Below are 19,337 nucleotides of genomic sequence, written 5' to 3'. Positions count from 1 at the left end.
AAAGTTGGAGGCTAGGTGGAGTTAGTTCTATCAGATGTTATCTTATCTCCTCGCCATCGACAACAAAGGAGCTCGACAAGTCAAATCAACAGCAAAAGGGGCTCTCAATTTAAGGTGCCCAGGGTGTGAATGGCTGTCTGTAGCTTTGAGCGATAAACATAGAATATCCAGTCTTGGCTTCATTGTTGTCGGCATGGCTGTTGTTGTTGTCGCCGCCTCCGTCGTCATTGTCTTCGTTGTTGTTTTAGTCCTTTTATTGACTTGAGCTAACGAAAAGGAATATTATGCTGTTGGTGTACCTCGCTCGTGTTAATTGCAGCGGTTTAACTTCCAATGGAAAACGTTTTGCGGTGAGATTCCAGACAGCGCACCCGGTGGTCTGAGCGCGGGGTCCTACATGCTGATCATGTAAGTTTTATATTGCCTTTTTTGAGATCGGAAGCTCATTAGTTCAGCTTCACAAAATACATAGAGGCCAACGGATCCAAAAATAAATATAAAATAAATGTTTAGAGAAAAAAGGGCGGATGGGTGGTGACCATAAAGAGAAAAGAAGAAAAACGTGTTGAACATGGATTAGGCGTTTGAAACCTGCTGAAGCCGGTTAACTCGTCGTGACGACACACCATGACGATGTGAATTCGGTGAATTGAATGTTTTTCCCTTGACCAATCTCTTGTGGGTCTGGTCTATTCCCTTTCAATCGTTGAAGGAGCTACATCTGCGGCTTGATAATAAATCCTGGGGGCATACCTACAGGTGTTCCAAAGCCACACTGAGTGACTCTCGTGAAAATTGAAAGATTGTATCAATGTTTACGACTGTGGCGCGGGAAATTAACACTGGTGGCGTGTGGGTAACTGCAAACAATATTTGGATTTACATTTCTGGATTAACTAAGACACGACCTAATTGCAGTTCCCAAATCAACTTGTTCTATAAACTACCTCCAGGGTTGTTGTGAGTGGTGATCTCTGCACCCTTTACACTCTGCCCAGCTTCAATGAACTTGTTGTCTCCATGTGGATTATCCAACTGCAGTACCACCCGTGACTAACGACCACCCCTTGGGGCCAGACAAAGCGGTCTTTAGTGGCAGGTGGTCCTTAGTTAAGAGGTTTGCACCACACAACCATACTGTATGAATGTGAGACGGTGCGTGCCTGGCAAAGTGGTCTGTGGTAGCAGGCTGGTCGCTAGTCACGGTGGTCTTTATTTACAGGTTTTACTGTAGTACCAGGCTGGTCGCTAGTCACGGTGGTCTTTAGTTACAGGTTTTACTGTAGTACCAGGCTGGTCGCTTGTCACGGTGGTCTTTAGTTACAGGTTTTACTGTCGTACCAGGCTGGTCGCTAGTCACGGTGGTCTTTAGTTACAGGTTTTACTGTAGTACCAGGCTGGTCGCTAGTCACGGTGGTCTTTAGTTACAGGTTTTACTGTAGTACCAGGCTGGTCGCTAGTCACGGTGGTCTTTAGTTACAGGTTTTACTGTAGTACCAGGCTGGTCGCTAGTCACTGTGGTCTTTAGTTACAGGTTTTACTGTAGTACCAGGCTGGTAGCTAGTCACGGTGGTCTTTAGTTACAGGTTTTGCTGTAGTACCAGGCTGGTCGCTAGTCACGGTGGTCTTTAGTTACAGGTTTTACTGTAGTACCAGGCTGGTCGCTAGTCACGGTGATCTTTAGATACAGGTTTTACTGTAGTACCAGGCTGGTCGCTAGTCACGGTGGTCTTTAGTTACAGGTTTTACTGTAGTACCAGGCTGGTCGCTAGTCACGGTGGTCTTTAGTTACAGGTTTTACTGTAGTACCAGGCTGGTCGCTAGTCACGGTGATCTTTAGTTACAGGTTTTACTGTAGTACCAGGCTGGTCGCTAGTCACGGTGGTCTTTAGTTACAGGTTTTACTGTAGTACCAGGCTGGTCGCTAGTCACGGTGGTCTTTAGTTACAGGTTTTACTGTAGTACCAGGCTGGTCGCTAGTCACTGTGGTCTTTAGTTACAGGTTTTACTGTAGTACCAGGCTGGTAGCTAGTCACGGTGGTCTTTAGTTACAGGTTTTGCTGTAGTACCAGGCTGGTCGCTAGTCACGGTGGTCTTTAGTTACAGGTTTTACTGTAGTACCAGGCTGGTCGCTAGTCACGGTGATCTTTAGATACAGGTTTTACTGTAGTACCAGGCTGGTCGCTAGTCACGGTGGTCTTTAGTTACAGGTTTTACTGTAGTACCAGGCTGGTCGCTAGTCACGGTGGTCTTTAGTTACAGGTTTTACTGTAGTACCAGGCTGGTCGCTAGTCACGGTGATCTTTAGTTACAGGTTTTACTGTAGTACCAGGCTGGTCGCTAGTCACGGTGGTCTTTAGTTACAGGTTTTACTGTAGTACCAGGCTGGTCGCTAGTCACGGTGGTCTTTAGTTACAGGTTTTACTGTAGTACCAGGCTGGTCGCTAGTCATGGTGGTCTTTAGTTACAGGTTTTACTGTAGTACCAGGCTGGTCGCTAGTCATGGTGGTCTTTAGTTACAGGTTTTACTCTACATGCAGGTGACGAAACCTACATGTAGGTGGGGTGCCCGTTTGGGATTAGGGGCCATGCCTGTGGGAGATGCTTGTGTGCTACAATCTGAATGAGACACGCAATGCTCCAGAAAACACTTTGATAAAAACTACGTGGATGCAACAATTTCAAGACAGCAATAAAAAGTAGTATAAATTCAGCCTCCATCACCACACGACAACGAAGCCAAAAGTTTGGAACCTTCATCAAGCTTGGAAAACTTTGTTGATGTGTGGTGATGGTGGCAGAATGTATCCCATTTCATGCTCCGTAAAACACTTTGAGTTTGTCTCTTGTCACTTTCTTTCTTTTCTTAGAGTCTTGCCAGCCGTTGCCCTGTATTTTGTAGTGGGTATTGTGGTGCAGAAATTTGTACTAAAGGGAGACAACATGCTGCCGAACTCTGGCTTATGGACATCACTACCGGGATTAGTCAAGGTAAGAGGCTCTCAGTGTGGCCGTGTATGTGTGTGTGCGATGCATGCGAGCGCTAGGCATTTCACAAATCGGCCCGATTCTTTCGCCTAATCGGCTTTTCGATCGGCTAAGAAAATGTCCAAATTCGGCCATATGATGAGCCCCAAAGTCAGAATTCGGCTCAAACCCGTACTTGAAATCATCTCTCGCAGTGTAGATGTACGTTTACACGCACGCTGTAGAGGCACTAGGAAATCCATTTTCGGCGAATTCAGCGCGAAATTGGTAAATTCGGTGCAATTATCGGCGATTTCTTGACAGCCATTGATTTCGGCGTCTTTTCCTGCGGGACGGTTTCGGAAATGCCTGAAGTCGCAGTCGCCTTGCGCAGAAAATGGCTACAGAAATTGTATTTGCATACTGTCGAGGCCCTGAAACATCGAATTTCGGCGAATTCATTGTGAAAATTGCGTATTCGGTGAAAAGATCGGTGATTTCATCAAAACGACTGTTTTCCGCGGCAAATTTTTCGGACGGCCGATTTGGAAAATGCCTAGCGAGCCCACGCTCGCGCGAGTGTGTGTGTGTGGGGGGGGGGGGGGGGGGTGCTTGTACGCGCGCGTATACGTGTGTGTATCGACTGCGGATGGGGCAGTGGTGAACACTGAACCAGCTGCCGGTAGTGCACTACTGAACTGTTTTGTGCTCAACACGGATATGATGAGTGTGGGTTCAAATCCACAAGTAGCCTGTCGGCGTCATGGTTACCGGCAGTATATTTATAGTACCATGAACCGTGTTTCTCTCTGCTGAGTTACAGCACATTACCAAATATCTGGATTTTAATAAAGGCGTTAAATTTTGCCGAAACGTACACCATTTGATGAAATGAGTTCCATGATTGCAGAGTGACTGGCTAAGAGTAGACCTGTTTCGCATCACTTTAAGTGTTGTGTGTTTTCTCTATGCTGTGCCCTCAGGACGGCTTTTTCCTTATTGTGCCCCGCTCTGGCGGAGCCAGCTTACCTGGCTATGACTCGATAGGCAAGTCCTAGAGTAGGCCCTATGCTGGTGCCTCGATATGGACATTTACAACATTTGTTTTGAAACATTTCAAATGTCATCATAGTTATTTAATGTGATGACATTATAATCACAATTATGGTTAGAAGTTTTATATGTCATGCCACCACATGGTATTATGACACAGTGTTTTTTTTAAATGATGCTGAGAGAATTCAGTTGTATGCGCTTCACGTCGGCACCCCTTCTTGCAAGCTTTCACCCCCTGATGTGTACCATACCCAGCATTGAGCGGCTGTCTTTGCATGTGCACACTCCTGCCGCTGTGGGTCACATTCACGTTATCCAATACGCCACTTCTCGCAATCTCTGGTCTGCTGTGCTGCATTGCATGGCTCAGGGAACCAAGTGCACTAAAGAAATCAATGTCATTCGAACCAGGACCAGCAGCAATCCCTTTGTGATAATAAGTTAGCCCCTGTGCCTCTTTCTTCTTGAAGGATGTAAATATATTTTACGGCAACACCAAATACATCGTTCTTGCTCACATGCCTGTTGTTCATTATTTCCAGCAAGCTGTGTCCGCTTCCAGGACAATTTTCTACGCTCATGCATTTTGATGTTTTCCGTCAATCCGTTTCGCTGTGGACTCTGCGCTTCCTTCCATGCCTATGGAGATTTAAGATTGAAAGTGAGGGGGGGGGGGGGGTAGGGGGGGGGGGGAGATGATTAATGTGAAGGCCGTATTTTGGCCGGGGGGGGGGGGGGGGAGATTCCTCGAAGTTGTGGTCGCTGTTGTGAGCGTGTCTTTATCAGTCAATCTAGATAGCAAACATGTACTTGAGTAGCTACTTTGTCAATTAAGGCGGACTAGTCGAAGGCCATTATTGTGAAGCCAGCTAGATGTACATGTACATGTACCTGGTTCAAGTCTGGCCTGGGGCCAGTTTTCCAGCTGTATTCATACTAGGGCTCAAACGGTCACGGTTTTACCCCTGACGGTTAACTGCTAAGCTAACGGTCGGTTAACCGGTTATAACCTATAAGCCACGGCAATCCTGCGGACTCTTTTTTAACCGTATATTTGACTATACTCATTCAAAAAATGTACCCTTGCAGTACAACGCACACTTGTATATTCTCTTGCATGCTCATTCATACATACTCTCACACGAAGAGACCAGATATGACCGAATTGACAGCCCAGAAATTGCGTACGTGTGCGACAGCCCGCGAAAGTGCACACTTTGCAACGACCTGATACTTGAAAAATTGACTGAAAAGTTACTGCGTAACCGTTATCTTTATCGGTTCACCGTTAATTCTTCGTAACCGGTCTGCAACCGGTTAATCGGACTAATCGTTTGAGCCCTAATTCATACACATGCAGAGCTAACTGCAAGCGGCAATCGAGAGTTCCCTTGGTTCGAACGGGGACGACAAATTAATGTACTTTGAAAAATTCTATTTAACGCAAAAGCTCTGTCTCAACCTTTATTGTGTACATCATTAATTTTTTTTACCAGATAACCACAAACCATCATGGTGCAAACACCGCCAAAAACGCACAGGGATGCACAAAGCGATGGCAGCCGAAGCAGTGGAGGCGGGGGAAGAGCAGCTAAACCGACTACGGGTCTCGGTTTCAGCACTGCTCATGCGCGCCATTGAAACTTGGCAGTGAAGCCAATGACTGTGACTCACACGCACAGCACAGATACTCACATACACTACAAGCTCCCACGCATGCATTGCAGCCGCAGAGCTCCAGCACTGCTGCATGTGTACAGGTGATGCGGAGACAATAGTTGTAATAGGATAAATATTTACGCAGGGAACATTGTAAGAATGAGCAGAAAAAGAAATCATAATTATGGTGAATCCATAATACAAATCTATTTTCATGAGAAACTCACCATACAAATCCATCTGAACACTAGAAACTAGGCGGGGAAACAAAATGTTTGGCATTTAAGTGGTCTTTTAAAAAACAAAAAACAAAAAAACACATCTACATGTACATCCAGAGGATAGTGCGAAGTGTAGCTAGCACAAAAGTGAGGTGGGAAAAAGTAAAAAGATAAAATAAAATGAAGAGATCCTGATGTGTGTGTGTGTGTGTGTGTGTGTGTGTGTGTGTGTGTGTGTAATGATGTGAAAAGCATGTCGTCCAGAATGCCTTTGCACCACTCCACCTGACGGTAACAATAGCCATACACCTGGCAGTAATGACAACACCCTAGGCAGTCATGACAACACCCTAGGCAGTCATGACAACACCCTAGGCAGTCATGACAACACCCTAGGCAGTCATGACAACACCCTAGGCAGTCATGACAACGCCCCGGAAGTCATGACAACGCCCTGGCAGCCATGACCACATCCTAGGCAGTCATGACAACACACGTGTGAGTATGAAGCCTGCAGCTAGAGTGTGGAACATTCTCAGCCTTATGGTGCCATGCTGCAGTAGCAAATTATCCGCAACCATCAGCAGGGAAGTTCCACAGAGCCGTTAGCCAGTCAGTCTGATCATGTCATCTCTCTAGCATCGGGTGGTACTTTCCCGTGTGTACTCCAAGACCGTGAGCTGAAACACATACTTTACTGCAGTGGCTACAAGTAACTGCTTCAGCCATTAGCTCCGGGTGGCTGCGTTTGTGGCGGTAGAAGCTACCAATTTCCTGAAAGACCTTTCCGCAATCATCAACTGGACACGCGATTGTGTCTGCTTTGGGATGTCTTGCAGCCTGGTGCGCAGCTCTCAACGCCCAGGACTTGAACACCTTCCCACATATAGGGCAGTTAAATCCACTGCTCAAGGTTGGCTGTGAGTTTTTACCGACCGGTGACTTGGTCAGGTGCACGCTCCTCACGTGAGCCGTCAAGGCGTATTGGCTCTGAAAAGTCTTCGTGCAAGTATTAGTTCGACACTTGAAAGCGTTGTGATGGATTGGACGTATTGAAGCCAAGTGTCTAGTAGTGGTACGATTTTTTTGTAGGGTCAGATTGTTCGGGCTGTTACCCGATTTCGGCCGGTTACCGTCGTCAGCACGGTGCAAGTTTGATGTAGCGGATGGCAACTTAGGAGTGGCGTGTGCTTCTTCACATGACTCAACATCTGAAATCGCCGCCAGTTCCATGGATCTGTCCTCGTCGTAACCTACTGCAGCGATCGCTGCTGCCTGCTCCTTATCCCGTAAAGTTCCTAGCAGAGATGTCAGAGCAACCTTCAGCGCCATAGGAGTATGTGGTGCTGTGGCATCAACTCTGCAGGATCGATAAGAAAATTTAATATCGTAGGGAGGATCTCCAGCGGCATGTTTTGGCTCTGGTGTTGTAAGAAACTCCATGTTCTCGTTATCGTCCTCTTCCATCTTTATACGCACCGCCGACGTTGTATTCATAATCCACGGTCGTTCTCAATGCCACTTCAGTTTGAAAAGGGAGAGGAAACGGAAGAGCTACTAGAAATAAGGAGAAAATTGCAAATCAGATACAATCGATCCAAAACATTTTACACAGAATTCTCTCGTCAGGCTACATGACATGTAGGCTTGTACTAAGTTGTAGTATAAACACGCAGCTAGCTACTGTACTACCAGTCACTGCTAGACTAGTCTTTGTAAGGTTGCGCTCACAGTCACACGGCGATAAAAAACATGCGAGAACGGTTGCACGGCGAGGCAGTAAAACTCACTGAAAGCAATCATGAATCGCGTTCACACGACACTATACAATGCCAATGGTACCGTTCACTAGTTACTTCGACCCTCGTGCTGTACAGGCTGTAGTCTTGTAGATCTACTGTTGGCGGTGTGTTTTCCAGACATGGTTACCATGGTTACTGTACATGTATAAGCATTTCGGTTTTTGACACAACGATCGAGTTGTGACGTAACCAGTCCTGGAGATGTCCTAGATAGGACATCACGGAACCCAGCATGCCCCAGCATACATACTATGCTGTTCCCATGGTAATCGTGACACGTGACTCAAAACTTTGTGTCGCGGCCGAGGAAGATGAACATGTCGCACTCAAAACAAGCGCAACGAAGGCCTTTCGTCTCAAAAGCAACAAGTAGTTGTCGTTCTCCTGGCGGCTTGCCTCAAGCGAGTCGAGATTCGTATCTTGCCTCTTGCCTTCACGAATTTTATTTTCCTCGTTGTGGAGTACGACGCCTGGACAAAGGAACTGGCAAGCGAATCGTTTTGGTCGCATTGAAAATTGCAAGTGCACAAGAGGATTGGCGAAGCAATTTGTGTTCGCACTTTCAGCAGAGCAGTAGCTGCTGCTGCGATAAAGTTTTTACTTTCGCCATTGGTTTCAGGCAGCAGAAGGATCTGGCTGAAAGCGATGGCGATACGTCCATGACCACCACGTCCTGGGTTGATATCCAAGAAAGACCGTCCAAGGTCCAGTTTTAGCCAAGAGCTGTCGTATCCAAGAAATCAAAAACGCCAACAGCAAGCTTTGGCCAAATAATATCTTCCAGGTAGTGATTTACGCGCCTAGCGCCTGCTGCCTCGTCTTCCTCCTCTGCATGGCCAGGTTTGGGGCGAAATGAACGCACGGGGCGTGAAGAAACATTCCAAAGGCAAAAGCAAAACATTCAAATAATTAGAACCAATCGTTTCCGAAGAAGCGCCGCGTGGCTACGAGAAACCCCACATGAAATCCCCAAACGAAAACGGCCATTCGGTCGGGTGTTCGATGGCGAATCGAATATACACTACCTCAATCCCCGCCGATGTCTGATATTCTCCGCCTATCCCTTCAAACTTGACCAATTCGGAAAGAAATCCATCGCCATTACGATCGTGCATCCTCCACATACATTCAGAAATGCTCACGCAGCACTTCTTTTCATCGCGTGTGCGCGACCGACGCTTCCATGACAACTCTGGGACAGGTAACCAATCAGACTCATTCAGAGTGCGATGTCCTAGATAGGACATCTCCCCGACTGGTAACCCTAGTCGGAATCTTACCGTTCCGTTCTCCCTCCAAACAGAGCTTTCTATCGTCAAAACGATACCACACCGACGGTATTTTGGGTGTTGGGCGATGACCGTTGCGTGAACGGTGAAATGCTAACCATGTCTATAATATAGACATGGTTAGCATTTTACCGCTCGCGCTATTTTCGATGGTCGGCCTGTACCGTGTTTGTGTGTGTTTAGACATGGCATTTTACCGTTAAGGCTAGATCCAACGGTACTCGTACCCAACACCCAAAAGCCGTCGTTTTGGTACCGTTTCGACGATAGAAAGCTCTGTTTAGCGGGAGAACGAAACGGTAAGACTCCAACTAGGGTTACCATGGTTACGTCCCAAGTCGATCGTTGCGTAAGGAGTCAGGACTCAGAAGCCGAACTGCTAACATAAGGGGGTTGGGGACAGTTAGGCCCAAAATTTTAATTTCAACATCAGCCCAATCTGACATCAGGTTTGAATAGGTACAGCCTTATATTTTCGCTTAGTAACATCAGTTTTTCAATTGCCTGAATAGGTCTTGCGGCTCTTGCCAAAACACACAATTTTCCTTGATAACACACAATATCGCAAAATCCGAAAATTGATGAGAAATCGTTCATAACACCAGATAGGACAGAAAATATGACATAAAATTACACAGACTGTTCGAGGTATAGGGCTTGAAAGTGATGACGTCAAAAACGGCCTGGGAGTAGTAAATTGACATCAGATTTCTATTTTGGATCCACTAAGGTGTGACTTTGCTATTGCCTAAGTATGTGGGTGCATAGCAACCCACTCATGTCGTATGCAGGTGTAACTTTTACTTCGCCACCAGTTGTCACCCCGCCCCCACTAGCCAAATCAGTCAGTTTCACTGGCAACATCACCTTGCTGTGAGTGAGACCGCTTGAAATGTGCTTGGATCCATACAAAAACTGGATCCAGGTGGATCCAGTTTTCGAATTTTTCAAATTGTTGCTATGCCATTGCTATGGAGTGACGTAGCACTTTCAAGCCCTATTGACTAAGATGATATCAACACCGAAAAATGTACACTTTGGTTGACGATGGGATCCAGGTCGTCATTTCCTGGAGAAGAACAAAAAGACGCAAAAATGAAACTTTGAAATACGTTCTATAAGTGGGTTGGAACAGGTTTACCGCGGCGAAAATAGGGGTCACCGTGAATATTCTGGAGAAAAATCCAAAAAACTGCCAAAATTTGCCTAAAATAATTGGTAAATTCACGTATCTATATTGCTTGTACTTCTCTGCTGCTGCTTTGGTCATAACTTATTGGATTTTTGGCTGTTAGGTGTTGCATAAACTCGCTAGAGCCCTCGGCGTTCAGAGCAATACAAGGATGGAATAGCTGAACTAGTGAATTTGCCGGAAAACCCTGGGTGCACGCATTATCGATAGGTACTTTTCTCCATGATTACTCTCCTGTTGGTACTTGGTTTTGATACATGAACATGTAGCTGTGATAGCGCTTAGCACGGCCCCATATCAAACTACAATGAAAGCTGACATGTTGGAACGAATCAGACAACATTGAGTCCTCTTGTTCTTCAACTATGCGAGCTAGAACGTGTCCCCACACTGGCAAAAATGATGGTATTTTATGGTGCGCACAAACAAGTGAAGCACTGTGCAACAGGGCGTTACTTACAGTTGGGTTGCTGCTGGTTCTTGGCTAGGTGTTCAGCCACCGCTAATATAATCTTCCTTGAGGCTGTCACCCGCTTCTTACCTCCGACTTGCTCCTTCATCAGTCTGGAAATGGCTGGCTCACCACTTCGTTTGTAGGACAAGACAAAGTGCTTCATCACCAACCCACTAGCAGCTGCCCGCACTGCAACTGATTAACTTAGAGAAGGACGTTGCTTGGACCAACGGTTCAAGGGTGGCCAGCCGCTTTTGCTGATGTTCTGCAAACTCCATCGCTGAACATGCTGATGCAAAAGTGACAGAGTGCTACAGGATACTGGCATCAGGGCGAGCTTCGACAATTTCAGCTAGGGCCCCAACATCCGCAACAGCATCATGAGCAGCGAACTCATTCCGAACGATGAACTATAACTTGTGAGGCTGTAGCTTGGGAGCTCCGGTATCGCGGTTTAGGGATCAGAGTGTTCACCCAGCACAAACATGCACACCATCGACACACACATGCGTGCACACATACACACACACACGCACACACACGCACACACACACACACACACACACACACACACACACACACACACACGCGCATGCTCTCACACGCAATAGAACACACGCGCGCGTACACACACATACATTCACGCACGTGTACGTACCCACCCACATGCATGTGCACACTCATGTGCATGAGTGGAGATGCCTGCATACACATGTCACACCAACATGCCCTGGGAGCGGTCATGCACGTGTGTATAGTATGTGTGCGAGGGCATGTGCACATGAGCACATATGCATGTGCATGTTCATACATGCATATGGTGCACACATGCACAAACATGCAGGTCTATGCAAACACACACACGCTCGTGCGCGCCGCGCATACAGTGTGCTCATACATTTCCATAGCCATAGGGTGGAAATGACTAGCAAATATCATGAATAAAATCTTATGAGATTGAAAAACACACTTACCCAAAGCAGGTTTGGTGTTGCTCTTAGAAGCACGGAGGCCAGGGTGTTGAGCATAAAATATAATTCTCCACCCCACACTGCTGACACGGAATGACAAGTACGCTGCCCAGGCCGTACCTCTTCTCTTCAACGCAATCAATCAGCGCCAGAGGTTTGCCACATCCAGGATTCTGGCACGCAGACAATCCCACAGCCAGATACCTGAGATGAACGATTCGTCGACCGTGAAGAGGGGCACTGAACGACCTCTTGGCGGGAGTCGAATCCAGGGGCGTTGGTGGTGGAGATCGCCCTTTCCGTTTTTCAGGAACTCGATCGATCGTTTGAGGTTGCGAAGCGTCCCCGGCCCTCCTCGGCTTCTTGAATCGTCCAGTACGCAGAATGCGAGGCCGCGTCGTGGGTGACTGACAGATTACTCTCCCGCGTCTTCATCTCCGCGACACGTCGGCAGGAGAACCAAGCTATCCAAAAACCGCCGATGTCAAAACAAATCCGCAAGTGGCTGAGCTTCTTCCTAAAATCTTCTCGACTCGAGCACGCGCTGCGAAGTCATGGTCAAACTGCTTACTCGATTGTGCATGATCGGGTCCCATTTTTCCACTCCGAAAGGCATTATTTTTCGTAAAAAAATCGGACCCTCTATACACGCCGACTGTCGAAAATAGCGTGAACGGTAAAAATTGATGCTAACTTTCAAAAGCTACCCATGCAACACTCAAGCTAATCTTGATTAGGGGTGCGTTTGGTTGGTACGATCTAGAACAGGATCGAACAGCTGGTGCACATGGAGCAGCCTCATGCCAACCAAACGGTACTCCAGAATTATTATTATTATGACTGTGCTTGTTCGCGTAGACATCAGCATGGCCTGCAGCTGCATTAATGGGCATGCAAATCATGCAAACCAGCCAAAAATGTTCGCATAAGCCACTTCGAATAGATACAAAAGACCATAACAGTTTCAGAAAAAGAAGAAATATGCGAAAAGAAGACAAAAACTAGGGTGCCGACACCACTCGGGCACAGATGCCCACCCAACCGCTTCGGTCAGCAGCAAGGGCACGGAACGCCTCCAGATCGACTTTGCTTGACAAGGAAAGTCCAATCCGCTTGGCATCATCTTGTAGTAGCGTTGGTAGTGTGTGTCTTGGTCGTCCCCTCCAGCCCGCTGGACGAGGCTCTGCGAAGTACGCTCCCATGGCCAGTGATGGTGGGGAGTCAGCCGGGAGCCGGAGGACGTGCCCAAAGAGCCTCCACCTAGCTCTCAAGATGATAATGCTGAGAGGAACCGCGCCGGTACGCTCATAGAGCCTCTCGTTCCTAATCCGATTCGGGAACACAATGCCGATTAGCGCCCGCAGCTGTTTTCGGTGGAAGGCCTCAATACGGTTCAGCTGCTGTTTCGTTGGTGCCCATGTTGCCCAATTGTAGCAGAGTACAGGGAGTACAAAGGCATTATAGAGTCGGATGCGGAGATCCTCCGAAACTAGCGACCTACGGATCCACAGCGTCCAGAGTTTACCAAAGGCAACAGTTGCCAGTTGCTGTCGCCGTAGCATATCCTCGGCATCACCTAATAGGGACCCGAGTTTCTTGGTGGTTCGCCACTCCTCCTCGATGCGATCAGTGTGCCGTTCGATGTGCGTGTGCTCTGTTTTGGTCTCATTCACTTTCAAATCCCATTCGAGGAGCTTGGATATGGTTGGAAGGAGGGTCCTCAGCCTCTCACCATCAGTAGTCACGAAATCCACATCGTCGGCGTAGGCAGTTTCAGTTGGTAACCCCAGGGAGATATCGGCAAGGGGACGTGGTAGAAGAAGAGGCCGAACATCACGCAGCGCACCCTCAAGGTACACAATGAAAGGAACAGGAGACAACGAGTCACCTTGGGGTGTGCCGCGGAGAGTGGGGAATGACGGGCCCTTAGCGGATGGGAGTACAACCCGCAGTACGGTGTCCTGGAGGAGGTAACTGATCATTCGGATTTCATCCGGCTGCAAGAACGATCCCAGCACCGAGATGAGCCGTGGCCTGCTTATACAGTCAAACGCTTTTGACATATCAATGCCTAGGATATCCAGCGCACAGCGATAGCGTTGGCATCGAGCCGCCAACCATCGGTATGACCACACAACATCTGTGGTGCTTCTGCTGGGGCGGAAACCACTCTGTGTGTGTGCAACGAAGTTGTTGACGTCCTTGTTGATCCTCCGCAGCACAATCAATGATAGAATCTTCCTGAGCGCTATGAGACTCCAGAAACAGAGCACATTTTTGGGGGAAAATGTGCCAAACTTGGTGCATTCTTCAAAATGTGTATGGGTCACCATGGTCACTTAGTACGGTACGACGAGTCCAACCCAAAAGCGTATGGACGTGATCATTTGGGAACAAAATCGATGTTCCCGCCAGGTTTCACTGTGAAAAAGTGAAACTTCTTGGTCTGCTCCGGCTGCGGCCTCGAGGCCGGAGCAAGCAGAACATGTTCTGGCCGACCCAGAACAGGTGCAGTCCCAACCAAACGCGCTGTTCTGGTGAATCCTGTTCTAGTTCGTACCAACCAAACGCACCCTCACTCTTGCGGAGTAGCCGTGTCTAGGGTCTCGGCCAAGATAAAAATCAGTTGCACGCGTGTGTCCAAGTTTATCGTATCCGAGTAAATATCCTAGGAAACGGTGCGATAAAAGTAAGTTTGCCCGTCGTGTGAATGGCCTTATAGGCCTTATAGGCCATTCACACGCGGCTAATGGGGTCTTTCATGGCACTTGTGCCAGTGGTTGTGAGACTTATCCCCTCACCCCCACCGTTAGGCGCTGCATCTGCCGCTAGGGTTTACCGGGTGTTAGCGGCCGTCGTGAGTTCCCTTCGGGAACGGACACGATAATTTACTTTTACTTTACACGACGTGTAAACATTTGCACGCGTCTGACCAAGATAACACTGGCAAACCGTGATCCAGTTCACACGGTGTTGGGCAAACTTTGCAACCGTCAATGTATCCATTGTGACCTGAAAATGCCGGGAAATGTTCAATTTTGAATTTTCCCTTGTTGAAGCACTGCATTTGCAGTACGCACTTTCAACAACCGACACTTTTCCTGGCGTGCAAAGATAATCGCGAGCAAAAGGGCCTCGGCCAAGATAAAAAATCAGTTGCACGCGTGTGTCCAAGTATATCGTATCCGAGTAAATATCCTAGGAAACGGTACGATAAAAGTAAGTTTGCCCGTCGTGTGAATGGCCTATTACATTTTGTAGTGTGTACAGGCCAGCAGATCATGCAGAAATAGGGTGGGCGTTTGCAGGGGACTCTACGGTATACATGTACTCGCGGTGAAGTTTTTTTAGGTTTTTGCCAACTTTTTGGGGATAGGCTCTCCGCCTTGTCCGTGAAATGAAAAAAAAGGTTCTGCGTTCCGGCTCACCGCCTTCTCCGCGAACATTAGAAAATGAGTATGCTAGTCGACCTCAACAGGGGATAGCACTGTGCTGGCGATGAAGTACGGCATCCGTGGAGCAAACAAGGGATTTGCTGTCGATCGGTGGGGGAGCAGAGTGCGCCTCTGGCAGTAGCTGAAGGCCACCCTCCTGTCTAAACTAATACTAGTACCGTAAAGTACCGCCAGAGCGCCCCGTCTCGCGAGAGCGCCCCACCTTGATTTTACAGCCAAGGGAAGAAAATGGTATGGCAGAATGCTACTAAGTTTGTACGATGTGAGAACCTTCGTGTACTGTAAATATACAAATTTTCGGCAGCTATTTAATTTCGGCTATATTCGGCACCGACCCAAAACGCCTAACTTAAAACGCCGATGAAATTTTTCACAGCATCTGTCGCAATACCATGTCCTCTACCCCACGCCGAAAATAAATCGCCGCCGAAATGTCAAAAATCGTGAAGTGCCGAAATTTTGCAGCGCCGAAATTTTGTGTATTTACAGTACTAAGGTCACACTTGGTATGCTTTTATGTGGAGCTCGAAGGTAAACTGGGCACGGATTGACTGCAAAATGTGCAATGTTTGTACAAGGTCCGTGTCGTATGACCTACAGACAGAAATCCACCTCCACAAGGCGGCCACGAAAGGACGAGATGGTGGGGCGCTCTGGCGGTACTTTACGGTACTACAGTTTTGCTTATGGTTTCCAACACGTTAGAATTGTTGTTGATTTTTATTTTGCTTCGCAAGGCCAAACGGGCAATGGTGCCCAATTCTATGGAAGCGAATTTCAAAAGGGAGAGAGCTACGGGGAGAGATCGAGAGAGAGAGAGAGAGAGAGAGAGAGAGAGAGGGGGGGGAGGGAGGGAGGGAGATGATAAGCAATTTTGTAGCGTCAACAGAGCGATTTTGCAGTGTCAATAGAGCGATTTTGAAGCGTCAACAGAGGGAACACAAAGAGTTCATAAGCGCACAAGCACGCAGAGCAATTTTGTAGCGTCAACAGAGCGATTTTGCAGTGTCAATAGAGCGATTTTGAAGCGTCAACAGAGGGAACACAAAGAGTTCATAAGCGCACAAGCACGCAGAGAAGAGTAAATGACGTGGTGTGTGGACGGGAAAAGTCAGACAGAGCATTCATTGCAAGGTGTAGGGGATGGAGGCAAGCTTAAATTGCTGGGCAGCCTTGATCTCCCTTACACTCCTTGGGAGAGCGTTCCAGGCCAAGGCTGCCTGAAAGGCCAGGCGAGATCTGCCGGCTTCTGACTGTGCCGAGGGGACAGTGAGGCCCCTGGAAACCTGGTGCCGGGTGGTGCTGCCAGCTGATGGTGAGAATAGGTCCTGGAGGACACTGCTGGCTTTCCCATTGACACAGCGCCACACCAGGACGAGCCGCTTCTGGGCGTAGCACTCCCGAACTCTGTACAGGGACATCCGTTCGAGCAGAGGCTGAGCCGAGGTGTGAGGCGGCAAACCGTATACCGCTCTCGCCGCTCGGTTCTGCAGGACCTGAAGGCGATCAAGCTGCGAAACCTTGAGGGAGGAAGAGAAGGCGTTAGACCCATATAGGAGGTCAGGCATGATGACTGACCTCACATACTGGATGCGACTACTGAGGCTCAGACATCTGCGGGACCGCCACAATGCTCCAATCTTCTGCACAACTTTCTTCGCCATCGCGTCAACATGGGGGTCCCACTTCACAGCGGCGTCAAGTGTCACGCCGAGGTACCTTGCTGTTGGGCTCAGGGGAAGCTCTGTCTGGTTGCAGCGGACAGCGACATGCTGACCCGCATTGCGTTGTGGTACAATTGACAGGACCTGGCTCTTCTTGTCATTTAGTAGCAGATGTCGATGCTTGAGCCAGTCAGCGACGTTGGTGACGGCCCCTGACAGGCAGGCTGATGTGGCTAGCACTGATTTTCTGTGGCAGTGCACTGCAATGTCATCGGCAAATTGCAGAGATGGAGCAGGATGGGCTATGGCAGGGACATCACGGGTGTACATGCTAAACAGGATCGGACCTAGGACCGAGCCCTGAGGTACACCAGATGAGCACTTAGCAGCAACACTGTAGGTGGGGCCAATGCGCACTTGCTGGGTTCGATCGCTTAAGTAGCTGCAGAACCGGCGAAGGGAGGCATTGTCCAGGCCAAGATTGAATAGGTCCCGGACCAGTTGGCTGTGATTGACCTTGTCAAAGGCTTTTGACATGTCGATTAGGCAGACGCCTGTGGTCAACTTGTCGTCCCGGGCCTTTAAGATGGCATCTGTTGCTACAACTAGGGCGTCCTCTGTGGAGTGCTCACGGCGGAAGGCAAACTGAGTCGGTGGTATGGCACATGATCGCTCCAGATGTGCAACAAGTTGCTTCTGGACTATCTTTTCGAGTAGTTTGGATACGATCGGCAGGAGCGACACAGGACGATAATTTGCAGCTACCGATGGATCGCCAGCTTTGAAGAGAGGGCTTATTACAGCATGTTTGAAAGCCAGAGGGACTTCACCATGCCTCAGCGATGAGCTGAAGAGCACTGAAAGCGATGGAGCCAACAGGTCAGCGCAAGCACGTAGCAGACACCCAGGAATCCCATCACTGCCTGTGGCTTTGCAGGGATGTATCCGTTCCAGGAGGTGCTTGACCTCATCTGGGGTAGTTGACTGGAAGGTCAGCATTGAGCCTTGCGGCTGTGGACCAATGGGAATCTGGAGCTGCGCCGGACGGGACGGATCATGTACAATGCTGTGGAAGGCATCCGAGACTTCTGTGATGTCGCACGTTGGCTGATGATGTTGACGAGAACGGCTAGTGACAGAGTTGATCACGGACCACATCTTCCGCAGGTTGGAGGAGTGATCACGACACTGCTGTTGGAAATGCTGATTGCGTTTTCGCCGGTAAGCATTTGAGGCTTCTGCACGGGCTCGCTTGTACTCCTCATGTAGATGCACGTTAGTCTTATCTCGTAGCCACTTTCGGTGAAGTCTATTCTTGCGCATGTTCAGTTGGAATAGATCACGGTCGGACCATGGCGGGGGAGTCCTCCTGGTGGAGATTCTGACTTCACGCAGGGGAGCGTGACTTTCGAGAACCGACATAAACTTGGCATGCCAGCCATTCCACATCTCGTCTACAGTTGCAGCAGGGGGAAAGGAGTGGAGGCTGCACGAGGCAATATCTTCACGAAATGTTGCAAGGTTAATGGCACGGATCTTGCGGGTGAGGCGCACTGATTTCCGCTGCAGTGGGTGTTGCGAGGAGGGTAGAGACAGACTTGCATGCACAAGGAAGTGATCGCTGATCGTGCAGGGTACAACTTCACAATGACTTATAGTACCCACGGTGGAGAGCACTAGATCAAGCAGCGTTCCATCGGGACATCGGGGTGTGACTCGTGTGGCAGACTGAACATAGTTGCGGAGCCCATACGATCCGATAAGGTCCCAGAAGCGCTGGTGAGGACGACTGGTCATGCATTGAGCCAGATTGATATTAAAGTCACCCACCAGTGTCATTGATGGCGTGATCGTGGCAGCATTGTGGAGGACTGTGTCCAGGTGGCCCCAGAAATCAGCAGTTGCATTTGGTGGGCGATAGAGGCAGCCAACGAGGTGCTGGTGTTGCCCTCCGCCAATAGCTATCCAGGTAGCCTCCAGGTGGCTATTGTGCAGATCAGAACGATAGGTAACTGGGAGTGATGTCTTGTAATAGAGGCATGTGCCCCCACTCTGGCGATCGGGCCGGTCACAGCGAACAACACTGTAGCCGGGAATACAAATTTCGCCATCCGAGATTGTACTATCCAGCCAGGTCTCGGCAACGCCAACGACGTCCCAGTTGTGCTGGTGGGCAAGGCTGTCCAGTGCATGCAGCTTGTAGCGCAGGCTGCAGATATTCAAAAACCCGATGTTGAGGCTCGTGACGAACAGTTTGAGGTTGTTGCAGTTGGTTGTTCTTTGGGAGCCCCGGGACCTTCGAGGCTGGAAGGGAGTAGCATTGGGGTTTAGCAGGGGTATATGGCTGGCAGCAGACATCACTGTTTGCTGACTGGAGCCACGCGCTTTGCAGCTTGGTCTTCAGCGGGAGAACCACGCTGGTGGGGTCGTGACTTCTGCCCAGGGGTCCGAGTTAACTCAGCGCCGGGTTTGGGAGAACTGTCGCTGCTGCTATTGCGGCGGCTGCTGCTGCCGCTCCTGCCACAGTCGTTTCCGCTGCTGTCGTCGCCACTGCCATCGTCCCTGCTGCTGTGGGCATTGTCGTTGCCGTCGCCAGAATTGTAGGCT

The 19,337-nt window shown here is 48.9% G+C and overlaps 2 protein-coding genes across 2 annotated transcripts; one reads left to right on the top strand and one right to left on the bottom strand.

Moving 5' to 3' along the window:
* Window positions 1-319: 319 nt before the first annotated feature.
* On the top strand, window positions 320-4,642 carry LOC135820891 (uncharacterized; the record flags this gene model as incomplete). The annotated part of the gene is given in 3 exon segments (XM_065333940.1): window positions 320-408; window positions 2,871-2,991; window positions 3,951-4,642. Coding segments are annotated over 3 exon segments (285 nt in total), but the record flags the coding sequence as incomplete, so codon positions are not given.
* An 8,236-nt stretch (window positions 4,643-12,878) lies between these two features.
* On the bottom strand, window positions 12,879-19,088 carry LOC135821584 (uncharacterized). The gene is made up of 3 exons (XM_065334582.1): window positions 17,100-19,088; window positions 13,113-13,458; window positions 12,879-12,934 (listed from the first exon to the last, which is right to left on the bottom strand). Exons 1-3 carry the CDS (start codon window positions 19,086-19,088, stop codon window positions 12,879-12,881), a joined length of 2,391 nt encoding a protein of 796 aa, XP_065190654.1.
* Window positions 19,089-19,337: the final 249 nt, after the last annotated feature.

Source organism: Sycon ciliatum, chromosome 7 (genome assembly GCF_964019385.1).
Source record: "Sycon ciliatum chromosome 7, ocSycCili1.1, whole genome shotgun sequence".
NCBI lineage: Eukaryota > Metazoa > Porifera > Calcarea > Leucosolenida > Sycettidae > Sycon > Sycon ciliatum.
The sequence above is the reverse complement of the archived record's forward strand: the minus strand, read 5'-3'. Positions and strand labels throughout refer to the sequence as shown.

Coding starts and splice junctions, on each gene's coding strand:
- LOC135821584 (XM_065334582.1), bottom strand. CDS start 19,088: ATGTCTGCTGCCAGCCATATACCCCTGCTAAACCCCAATGCTACTCCC. Junction 13,459..17,099: donor CTGCTAAGTGCTCATCTGGT/GTACCTCAGGGC, acceptor GTGTACCTTGAG/GGTGCGCTGCGTGATGTTCG. Junction 12,935..13,112: donor ACTCTGGACGCTGTGGATCC/GTAGGTCGCTAG, acceptor GAATCGGATTAG/GAACGAGAGGCTCTATGAGC.